This window comes from Sminthopsis crassicaudata, chromosome 4, assembly GCF_048593235.1.
Source record: "Sminthopsis crassicaudata isolate SCR6 chromosome 4, ASM4859323v1, whole genome shotgun sequence".
Taxonomy (NCBI): Eukaryota; Metazoa; Chordata; class Mammalia; order Dasyuromorphia; family Dasyuridae; genus Sminthopsis; species Sminthopsis crassicaudata.
The window spans coordinates 365,169,653-365,185,012 of NC_133620.1; the positions used below are offsets into that span (position 1 = coordinate 365,169,653).

Sequence of the window (15,360 nt, forward strand, 5' to 3'; positions counted from 1 at the left end):
GGACTCTGAATGCTGAGGACCTCCATTAGAGTCACTACATCACAACTAGGAGCACACAAATGTATATGGGACAGGTAGTAATTGTCTAGACAGAAAGTTTCACCCATTTCATTGTTCTTTTTTTTCCATTGTCTTTCTGTGTCTATGGGATGGGTATTCTTGGTGAACATCAGGAAAATATATGAAGCTTTATGGTGACCTTGAAAATTCAAAATGGCAAGTACCTATTCCATCTGAATTAGATGTACATGAAAAACTTAGAGATGGTCCCCCACCTTATGAACAAGTCATCACTGAGGATCTTCCTGGAAGTAGCTACATGAAGAGTGGAGGTAATTAATGAGTCAATTAATGACTTTGTTGGCATTGAGGGTGGAAGTTGAAAGAGATAATTTGTTGGCAATATATAGGGAATGTAATATTGTGAACATTTATCTCCTTATGCATAAAAAAGCAAAGCTTTGAGTGGAAAGGGAATAAACACTTATTAAGTGCCTACCTTATGTCAGGCACTGTGCTAAATGCTTTACAAATTTCTCATTTGATCTTTGTTGACAGCCATGGAAGGTAGGTGCTATTATTTTCCCCATTTTAACTGAGGCAGATAAAGATTAAGTGACTTGCCCAGCATGACACAGCCAGTACGTGTCTGAGGCTAGATTTGAATTCAGATTTTCCTGACTCCAGCCCAGAACTCTGTCCACTGTCCCCACATAGCTGCTCTTAATTAAGCTTTACAAGTTTAGAGGAAGATTAGGGATCACAAGTTTGGAAATGCATGGGTTATGCAAAGAGATTCATGAAGCACTTTCTTGAAATAGAGGATCATGAATTGGCAAACATTATATACAATTTCTGCTGACTCTTTGCCTTCTATCTCTTTCTCTTAGTCTACTTAGTCCTCTTTCTATCTTCTCCCTTCTTCCTTCATTTTTCAATCCTTTTTGCTCTTCTATTCCCAGGGCTCAGTTGTCTTCCTTTCCTTTTGCCTCGACCCATCTCAATTTCTTTTACTCTAATGACATCTTGAATGAAATGTAAATTTAAAATCCTGCTATACTTGTTTAGGGACATAGTATTGCCTAATAGTTAGCATCCTGGATTGGGAATGGAAAAAAAACCTGGTTTCAAGCCCACATTGAATAGCTATGGGAACATGAGCAAGTTACTTATTGTCTCTGAGCCCTGGGCAATCTCCTAAAAACATAAATTATAACCTCTGTTGAAGTGAATTCTCATACCTATGAAATCATAGCTCATTAATATATTGGCTTTCTTGGTGATGCTTCTAGAGCACATTCAAACTAAATTCATACATCACTTTAGTATCCTCACACTCTCCTTTTTCTCTCATTTTCCTAATGGCCTCAAAATACATATATTGTTTGCCTCAGTTTCAGTAACTAGTCCTCAGTACCCTGCCATCTTTGCAGTGTGTTCTTAAAATAGTGACAGAAGGTTGTAGTTTGGTTAACAACTGAGAGAAATCCATACAAATTACCATATCCTATCTTGCTGTAGGCAAAATGTGTGTGTAGAGTGAGTTAGAAGTCATTAGATAAGAAGCTATCAGAATTGTAAGTTCTTTGAAACAAGAGAATGTATTCCTTCATCCTCTACGATCCCTAAAACTTAATAAAAGATTCAAGAAAAGTTTGTGGAAAGGAATTGAATTATAGGAGGAAAAAAGTGAAATTGTCAAATTCAGCTTCCTCAAATCACAAATGAAAAAACGGAGACAGAGAGGAGGTGTAGTTAGTAGCAAGTTGTGTTAATACTCAGCTCTTCTGATTCCTGACTTAAAGCTTTTTAACTACACTAAGAATTTTGTTTATGTTTGTAGATGTGTTGTATGTTTGCAGATAAAGAGGAAATGTTGGCTTCCATTAGTGAGATAGTGAAAAGACCCTAAATTCAATTGAGAATACCATACCCAGGAACATGAAACATCATGAAGGGAATTTATTAATTTTGAAATTTTATTAATCATTCATACCGGCTAGATTTGGTCAGTATTATGCTAGTAATTTGGATTTGTCTTATTTTCTACCAGCTATGTGACTTTCTATGGAATGCCCAGTCTCCTGCTTCTATTCAGCACCACCCACTGGCAATTGGTATTGATTGCATCAGGGTCTCCTCCAGCCTTGGCAATTTGTAACAGCATTACTTCTCTCCCTCCATCCCTCTTTCTTCCTCCCTTCCTTCCTTTTTACATTTGGTTTGTTTCCTCTCTAGGTGTGTTAGAAAGATCCTATGGAAGCAGGGAACTTCACTAAGGTGACAGAGTTTGTCTTCCTGGGACTCTCAGAGACTCGGGAGCTGCAGGATTTTCTGTTTCTGGTATTCCTGATTGTCTACATAACAACCATTTTGGGCAATCTTCTCATTATGGTCATTGTGACTTCTGACAACCGACTCCACACTCCCATGTATTTTCTTCTCCGGAACTTGGCTGTTGTAGATGTCTGTTTTTCATCTGTCACTACTCCTAAGATGTTGATTGACTTCATATCTGAGTCCAAAACCATTTCCTACCAGGGTTGCATGACTCAGATCTTTTTCTTCCATTTTCTAGGGGGTGCTACAGTCTTCTTCCTCTCAGTGATGGCATTTGACCGCTACATTGCCATCTCCCGGCCCCTCCATTATGTCACCATCATGAATCCTCAAATGTGTTTTGGGCTGGTTGTGGCTGCCTGGGCAGGAGGCTTTGCCCACTCCATTGTTCAGCTCGCTCTCCTGCTTCCCTTGCCTTTCTGTGGCCCCAGAATCCTGGATAACTTTTATTGTGATGTTCCCCAAGTCTTGAGGCTTGCCTGTACAGATACTTCTTTTCTGGAGCTTCTCATGATTACCAACAGTGGGATGTTGGACCTCATTTGGTTCCTCATCCTCTTGGCTTCCTACACAGTCATCTTAGTGATGCTGAGATCTCACTCAGGGGAGGCAAGGCGCAAAGCTTCCCTCACCTGTACCACTCATATCATCGTGGTGTCCCTGATATTTGTGCCATGCATCTACATCTATGCTCGGCCTTTCATCTCTTTCCCTATAGACAAAGCTGTCTCCATCAGTTATACAGTCATCACTCCCATGCTAAACCCCATGATTTATACCCTCAGGAATCAGGAGATGAGATCTGCCATTAAGAGGTTAGGGAAGCAATTAGTGATTTGTAGAATGAGTGAAATTCATGCAAGTTGACTTTAGATACGTCATTTTACCTCTTTCAGCCTTAGATTGTCACATATAGAAAATAGGCAATTTTAGCCTATATTCCCCTTACCACTTATTCTAATTCTCCAATCCCCCAGATATCATGTATAGGGATGGAGTAAAAGATGCATAGACTTTCTATATAAGAATTCTGTATCACCTTTAGAAGAGAAATATAAACCATCCTATTTATGGGTGTGTTAGCCTTGATGAATAATCACATGTGATATCAATACAAGTCACAGAGGGAAATGATTTCTGCTTCTCTCTTACCCACTGGATCATATCAAAGCTAAATGGTTCTGATTCTATAATCATATCCTAAAGTTGCCTAAGCATATTTTTCTCTTCTGTTATCTCCCAAATGCTTTTTTTTTGTAAGACTGTGGGACATACTATTCTTCTTTCTAATAATTCTTCTTTTATTCAGATGATTTTTGAAAAAGGAGTTCAGGAGGCTTCACGCCTGATAAGAAGCATTTTGGATAGACAAAAATATTGAGTGTGTATGTGAGATGACTAAGGTGAACCAGTTATGAACAAAAGTATGTAGTTTTGAATGTGTCTTCACATTCACAGAAGACTGTCTTCTCCACGAATGTCTGTCTATTCTCCTTGTGTCTTTATTTTTATTTCTGTTTTTCCTTGATTTCTCTGTCTCTAGTGATTTCTCTGTGTTTCAACTGAAAGAACTGGTGGATATGACTGTTTAGATGTCCATGATATTCAGAAGATTGTGGAGAAGACAAGAGATTCTGAAGGATTATAGAAGGGCAAAAGTTGTTCCAGTTTCAAAAAAGGAAAGACAAAAATGTCTGCAAACTATAGGTCAGTAAACTTGACCTCGATTCTGGCAAAATTTTAGAACTAATTATTAAAGAGATGATTATGAGTATCTAGTAAAGAAAGTATTAATTACACAAAGCCAGTATGGCTTTATTGAAAAAAGGCTCTCAGTTTAATCTTTTCTCCTTTATTGATAGTTACAAATTGTGCACATCAAGGGAATGTAGTAGATACAGTTAACATAGAATTTAGTGAAATGATTAACTTCTGTTATTATTGTGTGAAAAGGGAAGAGATGCAGGATAGATGAAAATATAATTAGTAGATAGTAAGGATACAGAACTGGATGAATGGCTAAACTCCAAGAATAGTCATTAGTTATGATTGTTCAGTTGTTTTCAGTCATGTCTGACCCTTTGTGATCCCATTTTGGATTTTCTTGACAAGGATATTGGAGGGACTTGCCATTTTTTTCTCCAGTAGTCAAAAAAGTTGCCTTTTACCTCAGAAAAAGATCTTCAATGGACTGTTGCCGAGATCTCTGCTTGCCTCTATACTGATTAATTCACATTTTTAATCAATGACTTAGATAAAGTTCTAAATGGCACGTTTACTAAGTTTTGTAGTCTATAAAACTAATAAACTAGGTAATTAATTGGGTGACAACCAGGATTCAGAAAGATCTTGACATGCTACCACAATGGGTGGAAGCTGAACAGTGGCAAACTGATTCCTGTTGTCCAGGAACACATTCTTTAACAATTAAAGCCATCAAAAAATAGAAATGCACTATATCAGAAAGTAGTGAGATTACCTTCAGTGAAGATCATCTGGCAGAGTGTAGGATGACTTGTTGGGAATATTATAGTGTGGATTCATTTTGGAGCGTGAGTAGACCACTGATAATTATTATACTCTACAATTCCATAATTCTGTTTCTAGTCCTCTTTTATTTGTTTCTGTCATTGAGCCTTTCTCTCCTCTGTGTGGGTGTGTATGTGTCTTTAAATAAGTATCCTACCAACAACTGTTTTGGAACAAATAGGAGATAATAAGGGCAGGAATGCAGGCAGCAAGCATTTCTTAGGCATTTACTATGTACTAGGCACGGTGCCTATGTTTAAAGAGTTATAAACAGCAGCAGGAGGGGAATAGAGGATGACAATTTTGGGCCCCTCTCCACAGTATAGGCTCAAGGAGGAACTCACCCTTGGGAAAGAGAAGGGGTCAGGAGGAGTGGAGGGATGTACCAGGGTAAGATTATAACTGAGACATGGTGATAAAGTCTGAACACTTAGGAACAGAATTAGGAGGGGAATGAAAAATGGCTAGCTTGGGATACTGGCCAACATAGTGGATTTTATCAATGGGAGAAAGAGGCTACAGGTGGGAAATAATGTTTCAGGGGGTAGAGGTGGTAGGAGAAATGTGATAAAATCCAGAGAGTCAGAAGCAGAGCTAGGAGGGAAAAGATGATATATAATGAAATAATTTGAATTATTAACAATATGATCTAGGAATACATTTAAAATTAAAATTTAAAATATAATAGGATATATAATAGATCAATTTATTTTTTCCACTTAATAGTTATTTTATTTTTTCTAATTATATGTAAAATAATTTCCAATAGTCATTTTAATAAGATTTTGATTCCCAATTTTTTTTCTTCTCTCTTCCCCGCCTTCATCTCTCCCCAAGATGGCAAGTAATCTGATATTAGTCATACATGCTTAATCATATTAAACAATTTCAAATTAATTGGGTTGTGAAAGAAGAATCAGAACAAAAGGGAAAGGCCATGAAAAAGAAAAACAAAAACAAAAAATAGTATTAGTTAAAATAGTATGCTTCAATCTTCATTCAGAGCCCGCTATTTTTTCTCTGGATGTGGACAGGATTTTCCATTATGAGTCTTTTGGAATTGTCTTAGATCACTGTAGTGATCAGAAGAATCAAGTTTATCAAAGTTTATCATCACACAATCTTGCTGTTCCTGTGTACAATGTTCTTTCAGTTCTGCTCACTTCACTCAACACCACTTCATGCAAATATTTCCAGGTTTTTCAATAATTTAAATTAATAATATATATTTTTATAATGCTGTAAATTTCTAGAGCCTTTACTTATAGCTGTCTGATATAAACTGCATGACATTACTTTATTGTTTCTGTTGCCCAGAAGAGGGTACAGATCTCATTGAACTGAAATGACTCATTACAGTTAGCTTCAGAGATAGAATTTCAACTTTGGTTGAAATCACATCCTGCAATCTTGCCACTATAGTATTCAAAGTGCTTTATATATATGTATTTTGGTACCTGTTTGGTTCTATCAACCATAAAAGTTATGTAGAGCAAGTAATACTATCCCCATATTACAGATGAAGAAACTGAGGCTCAGAAATGTTAGATGACTTGTCCAAAGTGATGCAGCTTACTAGTTACAGAGCCATAGAGTATTTAAATTGGAAGATACCACAGAGGTCAGCTAGTTTGACATATAGCTGAATCATGAATCTAGTCTACACTTGGAATATCACAAATGTTCATTTAATTTCCATTTCCAGACATCCAATGATGGGGAACTCATTACTTCCTGAGGTAACCAAGTCTGGCTTTGTATCCTAATTTCCTAGTTGTTAGGAATATTATGTTGAGCACAAATCTGCCTTTTTGTAATTTCATTGTCTATCTTCATTGCTCTCTCAGGGGTTAGGCAAAATAAGCTGAATCTTTCTCCTATATACCAGTCATCAAACATAAGCCAATGTAGATAACATTCTCCTTAAATGTTTTCTTCTCTATGCTGAACACCTTCAGTCCCTTCAATCAACTCTTGTTTAGCATTGTTTCCAGTCATCTAACCATCTTGATGATCCTCCCTCTGTATGATCACCTATTTGTTAATCTCCTCTCCTAAAATGTCAAGAACAGATCAGAACACACAATTCTACATGTGGGTCTGATGAAGGCAGAATTACATGGGGCAAACATGTTTTTTATTCTCTATTTTATACTTATAAACATGCAGTCTTTTTAAAAAATTTATAATTATAATTTTTTGACAGTATATATGCATGAGTAATTTTTTTTATAACATTATCCCTTGTATTCATTTTTCCAAATTATCCTCTCCCTCCCTCTACTCCCTCCCCTAGATGACAGGCAATCCCATACATTTTACATGTGTTACAGTATAACCTAGATACAATATATGTGTGTAAATCCCATTTTCTTGTTGCACATTAAGTATTAGATTCCGAAGGTATAAGTAACCTGGGTAGATAGACAGTAGTGCTAACAATTTACATTCACTTCCCAGTGTTCCTTCTCTGGGTGTAGTTGTTTCTGTCCATCATTGATCAACTGGAAGTGAGTTGGATCTTCTTTATAAACATGCAGTCTTAATTTGCATTAGCTTTTGGTGACAATATCTTATTCATATTTTATTGTCCTAAAATGTCAATTTCTTCTTTACATGAACTCACATCCAGCTTGAATTTTTCCATCTTTATTGCTGCATTTGCTTCTTTTTTTGTAATCCTAGGTCCTGCAATTTGTGTTTATTAAAATTTATCACATTGTGAAATATATATGTATTAGAACAGTTTATAAAATTTGTAACATATACTTTACACCCCTATAATTTACATAGTTTTTTTATTTTTAAAAATTTACATATTGTTGAAAGAATAAAAAATGTATTAACTCTAACAAGGTAAAGATGAAGTTGTCCTATGAATTTATCCTCACTTTTGTTGTTGTTAATAATTTCATTCACATAGTTTAATCATTCCTTTATTATATTGTATCCATTTTGCATTACTTTATGTCTTTATATATTCTTTGTAATTCTCATATTTAAAAACCCTTAGTGTGCAATGATGTACAATAATGTGTTTGGAAATTTCTAGATCACCTGTTGAGCATGTGTTTTGTTTTAAGCATGTGTTTTTTCCTATTACAAATATTGCTAAAAGAAATATTTTTCTACAACTACACTTTTATTCCCTTACAATAGCGTTCTAAATCAATAAATTTAGTGGGGGTATCACTGGGCCAAAAAGCATGGGCGTTGAAAAACTGCTTAAACTATCTTATTAGTGTTTTGATTTATATAACAATTTATATAAATGTAAAAATATTTAAAATATATATAAATTTGGAAATTAAATTGAAAAGTAGTATCATCAGCATGATATAAGCATTTACACTCATTATTCTCCCTCCCTCCCTCCCTCCCTCCTCCCTCCCTCCCTCCCTTTCTTCCTTCCTCCCTCCCTCCCTCCCTCCCTCCCTCCCTCCCTCCCTCCCTCCCTCCCTCCCTTCCTTCCTTCCTTCCTTCCTTCCTTCCTTCCTTCCTTCCTTCCTTCCTTCCTTCCTTCCTTCCTTCCTTCCTTCCTTCCTTCCTTCCTTCCTTCCTTCCTTCCTTCCTTCCTTCCTTCCTTCCTTCCTTCCTTCCTTCCTTCCTTCCTTCCTTCCTTCCTTCCTTCCTCTCTTCCTCCCTCCCTCCCTTTTTTCCTTTCCTGAATTTTGTGCTCCTGTATCTATACATATGCCTGGCCCTTCACCACCTTCCCTACAGGCAAAGTCATTTCCATCAGCTATTCAGTTTTGCCCCATATTTTGAAACTCATGATATACACTCTATGAAAGCAAGAAATGAAGTCAGCTGTGAGACTGTTGTGGACATGACTCTCATTGGCCGGAGGAGATTGATTATCATCATCCAAGGAGAATTTTTTTGAGACTTCCCATTGAATTCAGTATCCCTCTAATTCACCTTTAATCATTAAAAAGTTGAGATGTATTAGATTGGGATTAATTAGAAAACCAAGGAATGTTGGCATTCAAATCAATGAACATTTAGTTAAATATCTTAAATGGGCAAAGCACTGTATTAAGTACAAGGAATCAGAATGATAAAAAAAGTAAAATAGTTCCATCTCCTGGGAGTGGGAGTAATGTATATTTGTATACATGTATAAATATAATGATGTATAATTATAATATGTGTATAAACATGTAAATAAACACGCTAATATGAAAAAATTATAAATAATATAATACATTAAATGTATAAACACATATGTAATGGTGTATAATATGATGCATAATAATAATGCAACATGCAATATATAAAGGGTTAATCCAGGCACAAGATTCTAGGAAAATTTAGATAGGGAGAAAAAATTTTCACTGGAAAAGTTTCACAGAGGTTAGGGAACCTCAGATAAACCTTAAAAAACAGAAGGATGAAGATAAGAGATGAGGAGGTGAATCTTAAACTAAAAGGATTGCCTATACAATGCTTTTCAGCAAGAAATAGCAGTTTGAGTTTAGGCTGAAGGAAAGGGCTACTCATGAAGTTTGTATGGAATTTAAAGTGTATAATGGAGAGCAATGTGAAATAAAGCTGGAAAAATATGTTGGTGTCAGATTGTGGAAGTTGTTTTTTTTTAAATATTTATTTATTATTTTTTAATTTACAAAGCATATGCATGGGTAATTTTTATAACATTGACCCTTGCATAATCTTTTGTTCCAACTTTTCCCCTCCTTCCCCCCATCCCCTCCCCTAGATGGCAGATAGTCCAATACATGTTAAATATGTTTAAGTATATGTTAAATCCAATATATGTGGACATATTTATACAGTTATCTTGCTGCACAAGAAAAGTCGGATCTAGAAAGAAAAAAAACCGAGAAGGGAAACAAAAATGCAAGCAAACAATAACAGAAAGAGTGGAAATGCTATGTTGTGGTGACTGTGGAAGTTCTTAAATGTCAGATTAAGGAATTTTTAATTTTTCTTATAGGCAACAAAGAATCATGAAAGTTTTTGATTAGTAGAGTGGACTACAAAAATTATTCTGAGAATGAATTATAATGGAGAGAGACCAGAGACTGGGAAACCAATTAGAAGATTACTTTATTAGTTAAATTAAGAGATGATAAGAATATGAACTAGGATAGTCAAAAAATGAGTATAAGGAAAGGAATAAACTATAAGGGATACTGGAGAAAGGACATAGCAACTGAGTGGATTTGGAGGTTGAGGAAGAGGATGTAGCTCTCTGAGGATCTTGTTATCAGCCTGAGTCCTTGGTCCTAGAGGAGGAGTGATGAGGCAGGGATCTCCATGGAAGGTCAAATATGGAGTCCATTTATTCCAAATTCTCTCAGTCTTATATACCCTAACATCTTATATAACCAAAGCAACATTGCACATATAGGTCCACATAAACAACTTGCTTTTGTATCTAGAGGATTCTTTGCCACTTGGTATCACTTTACTTTAATTACAACACAGGTTATTTCTGTCTCCTGACTTCTCAAGAAGTCTGAGAGCCCTTTGGGAAGATGGGGAGCTGAACAGATTTGTCAGCAAGTTCCCTCTGAGCTGAAGGGTCTTATACCTCTCCCATAGTTCCCCCACTATCTGTGGGCCCTCTATAAGAAGGAAGAATTAGTAATGACTTCATTTTAGTATCTAGGCATCTAAGAGGACTCATTAAGGAACTGGGAGAGTGGGCAATTTGAGTAGGATGGAAATGATAAGTTCAATCTTGACTGTGTTGAGTTTGAGAGATCACTATGATATCAAGATGGAGATGAATTGAAAGTTTCAAGGAGTTGTTATAGTTGTTATATATTTATAGCACCATTGAGCTATAAATGCTTTACTAATATATGATTTTAATGTGACTGGCTGCATCAGAAAAATTAAAAATCCCACTAATAAATCTTAGATATCTGAATCCAAATTTATGAGATAAAATTTTGGTGTTCAATAATTTGCTTATTCATCTCAAGACAGAATGATGAAACAGCTTTTTATATCTTCCAACGTAAATTTCCAACTGGTAATTTTTTCCACTAAGCCTATGGGGCTAATAATGGCTTTGGATTTGATGTTGATCACATGTTCAGTGACAAATGCTTAGAGGTGGGCTCTTCAAGAAATCAATAACTTCAAGGTGAAAGTTCCTGGCACTCATCTCCCAATATGAATTGTGATTTCAGTTTTTTTCAACTTCAGAATGTATCGTTCATGGATCCATAGGCAATGATGGGCTAAGAGAGAACCAAATACTTGTATCTTATCATCCATAAGGCCCCGGGCAAGAGTCTGAGATGTCCCCTTCCCTTGGTATCAACTCCAATCTATACATTATCAGAACTAAGGAACTCAACTTTCTGCACAGACAGCTATTATCTATACAACTAGTGTAGCTTCTAGTGAATTTGGATGACGAGACTCATGGTTCAGGTATGTACAATTAATAGCAAATAGGCAAAGCCAAACCAAACAAAGGCAATATTACATCTATGGTATAACTATACTACTTAACTATTAACTATCTTGATCTAATCTCCAAACTTTAAAATATGGTCCATATGTGCTTTAAACAGGTTAATATTTTCTAAGGGCTTTTGGTCAGTACTTCTTATACTGGGGCACTTAGGAAGCAGAGTGCTAGGCCTGGAATCAGAAAGACTCATTAGCCTGACTTCAAGTATGGTCTCAGAAACTTATAGCGCTGTGACCTAAAGAAGTCACTTAACCCTGTTAGCCTCAGTTTTCTTATCTGTAAAATGAACTGGAAAAGGAAAGAATAAACCATTTCAATAAATTTGTCAAGGAAACTCCAAATGGGATCATAAAGAGTCAGATATGATTGAAAAATGACTGAACAAGAAGTCATATACTGGGTTTTGTTGTTTTTATGAGATAGACCAGTAAGCAAGCACAAGATAAAAAGATGACCATTCTGAGTATGAATGTTATGGAATATTATTGTTCTATAAGAAATGATCAGCAGAGTGATTTCAAAAAGGCCCGGTGAGACTTACATGAATTGATGCCAAGGGAAGCAAGTAGAACCAAGAGAACATTGTACACAACAAGAAGATTATGTGGTGACCAATTCTGATGGACATGGCTGTTTTCACCATCAAGGGGATTCAGGCCAGTTCCAATGGACTAGTGATGGAGAGAGCCATCATACCCAGAGAGGACTATGGGAACTGAGTGTAAATCACAACATAGTATTTTTACTTTTTTGATCTTGTTTGCTCACTTGTTTTCTTTCTCATTTTCCCCTTTTGATCTTATTTTTCTTGTACAGCATAATAATTGTGGAAATATGTTTAGAAGAATTGAACATGTTTAACATATACTGGACTACTTGTCATCTAAAGGAGGTGGTGGGAGGAAGAGAAACAGAAAGACATTCGATACACAAGTTTTGCAAGGGTGAATGTTGAAATATCTTAGCATATATTTTCTTTTTTTTTATTAATTTTATAATCATAACATTTTTTTGACAGTACATATACATAGGTAATTTTTTTTTACAACATTATCCCTTGTACTCCCTTCTGTTACGAATTTTTCCCCTCCTTCCCTCCACCCCCTCCCCTAGATGGCAGGCATTCCCATACATATTAAATATCTTATAGTATATCTTAGCATATATTTTCAAAATAAAAGCTTTAAAACTAAAAAAAAGACCTTTGCAGATTCCTGAGGAGTATTATGATAGTGACAAACTGAAGCTCAGGGGAGAGATTATTATTGAACATGTACATTTCTGAGTCTTTAGAAGAAAGGCAATAATTTACACCATAGCATTTAATTGGAACCTCTTCTAAGGCTCATCAGATAGAGGATGGAAATGATGGAAATAAATAGAAGATTGCCTGGGTTGCCTAAGCAATAGTTGAGAGTCTATTTTAATATCTCTCTTTCAAAAAAAGAATTCAAACATTTATAGAGGACCTATGGAAATGACCTAAGGAAGTGGGTGAATAATCAATCATGACAAAGTACAGAATTACTTTGAAATGAATTAAATTTGAACCAAATTTCTAACATTCAGTATGGAATCCTGGAGTTTCCAAACAAGGAGGACTCATGTTTTGAGGAGCTAACATTTCTCTTGTGATTTGAATGCCTTTCCAATTATAGAATCCTAGAGTCAAAACAAACCTGAGTTTATTTCATCTTATCTCCTGACCTCAATCAAAGAATATCAGATGGTTATCTGTTTTCTTCTTAAAGAAGCAATGGAAGAGAGATGCCTAATCTCATTTGCTCACCTGAGTGTTGTTTTTTTTTTTGTTTGTTTGTTTGTTTTGTTTTGTTTTGTTTTGTTTTAAACTTCTGGAAGACCAGACTTAATCTTAATCTTAAGACCAGACTTCTTAATCACTAATGTAAACCCTTCCTGCTTTAATATAGATTGATTTTCTCTTGTCTAATCTTATAAAGCCATGGAGAAGTGGTTACCATTCTTTCATAAACTAGATATTGCTCTTCATTTCCTGGGGCTCTCTATAGGTCTGGGCCATGTATTAGGAGAACATAGATGAGTATGTCCATATATATAATATGATCAGATATATGAACACTCCATGTTTGAAACCCTTAGTTCTTCCTCATGGATTCTCTATGTATTGCAGATGAAAGAGTTGAATTCTATATAGCCCCTTCCATTTCTTTCTAAAATCATTTTCTATATGGATTCCATTCTAGAACTGGGATGGTGACAAATCAGTCTGGGAATTTAACTGTCTCTGGAGTAACTAGTTAATTTTCTCAAAATATTAAATTATAGCTTGGCTTTAAATATAGATGTGAAAGGCTGTGGTTACTGATTTCAACTACCTTGGAGCCTTAATAATTTCATACTCCTCCTCAGGGTCACATGGTTCCTTTCTATTCAATTCAACTCAAAACATTTATGGATCAAGTCAGTGTGATAGGGGAAGGGATTCAGGGCAAAAATTAAAGCTCTTACTTTCAAGGAGTACACTTTTTATGGTGTTTAGTTGAATTTAATTGCAAACTCCTTGCCCCTTTCTGCTATACTTTTTATTTTTCTCTTCCTTCTTCTACCAATCCTTAACATATCCCTTTACTCAAGGTTCTGATTTCTGCTAAAAAAAAACCCTGATGTAATAGGTGGCAGTTATATAGAACTTTATGAGATCATTTACAGGGATATTTAATATAGAAGAGAAAGCACAGTGTAAGGGATTGAAAAGTTGGTCTTGGACACTAAGATTCAAATTCTGCTTCTGACTATATTGGCTGTGTGACACTGCTAAATCATACAACCTCCCAGAGTTCTGGGTAATTCTGTAAGTTGCAGAGAAGGTGCTTACCTATACTGAGAGATATTTCTCCATTCAGGAGTTGCCTCTAGCTATGAAATCCATGTCCTGGTTAGATCCAAGTCCTATTCCTTTTTCCCTCCTTTTTTTCTCATTTGTGCTCCACAAAAACCTTGTAAACTACGTAATATGAATATTATCTTCCTCATTTTATATATGAGAAAAGTAATATCATCATCAAATAGATGAAACTATTTGTCCAATCATACAATAGAAAGAAATTATATGAAATTAAACTTGAACCCACATAATCAATTTTCATATCCAATATTTAACAAATTTTCACTTTTCATCTAGTTGTCCAAAAGGCTTGGCTCTATCCATGGTGCTGACTTTCCAGCTAAACAATTTTTTTTTTTTTGTCCTTTATGATACCTCCAATTCTACACCCCTAATAGTCTTATAATTTGTAATGGCCCTAGTGGGTGTTGTTCTACAACAGGAATTTCAAATTCTGTATGCATGTTTTCAGGTATATTTCAATAATCCCCATTGTTCCTTGCCTCTAGTGACAGTGTCTTCAATTCTGCTTCCTTGATTGGACCCAATCTTGTTTCCACTTGTGATTACCCTCTGAATCTTTGGGCCATACCTGTACATATGTTAGTTTTGAGCAAAGATCAGGGAAATTTGTAAAACTATAATCTTCCCTGAAAAATTAAAGTCATAGATCCCTTCTCTCATTTAAGGTAGTAGATAGGTGAGGATCCCTAGGAGTGTAGCATATGACAAGTCCTCATTGGAAGGGTGACACAAGGCAGCATTATCAGGAGGGATAGAAGGCATAAGCCTAAGAATTTGGTGACTTTGTTGGAAGTAAGAATGGAGGTTGATATAATCTTTTATGCGCAGCTAAATCTTATGCACATATACAGCCAGAGTTATGAAGTGGAAAGAGGAGAAGATAGGGAGCAAAAAGATGGATACAGATTACTCACATACATGGAATGTATTTCTTTTATATCAAGTGACAGACTGATTCATGGACCATACAATTCACCCAATTAGCATTCCTTCTCTTCAGTCTTCCTTCATTATCTTCATTTTCTTCCACTTCTTTTCCATACCTATTTATCTATGTGATTTTCTCTTCTCTTATTCTATCTTTTTCTTTTCTTCTCTTCATCAATTTTTACATATTTTTTCCACTCTACCCCTTTCCCTTTCTCTT

The 15,360-nt window shown here is 35.6% G+C and overlaps 1 protein-coding gene across 1 annotated transcript; it reads left to right on the forward strand.

Moving 5' to 3' along the window:
• The first annotated feature begins 2,256 nt into the window (after nucleotides 1-2,256).
• On the forward strand, nucleotides 2,257-3,207 carry LOC141540819 (olfactory receptor 4D1-like). Its single transcript, XM_074264767.1, has one exon. It carries the CDS (start codon nucleotides 2,257-2,259, stop codon nucleotides 3,205-3,207), a length of 951 nt encoding a protein of 316 aa, XP_074120868.1.
• Nucleotides 3,208-15,360: the final 12,153 nt, after the last annotated feature.

Coding starts and splice junctions, on each gene's coding strand:
- LOC141540819 (XM_074264767.1), top strand. CDS start 2,257: ATGGAAGCAGGGAACTTCACTAAGGTGACAGAGTTTGTCTTCCTGGGA.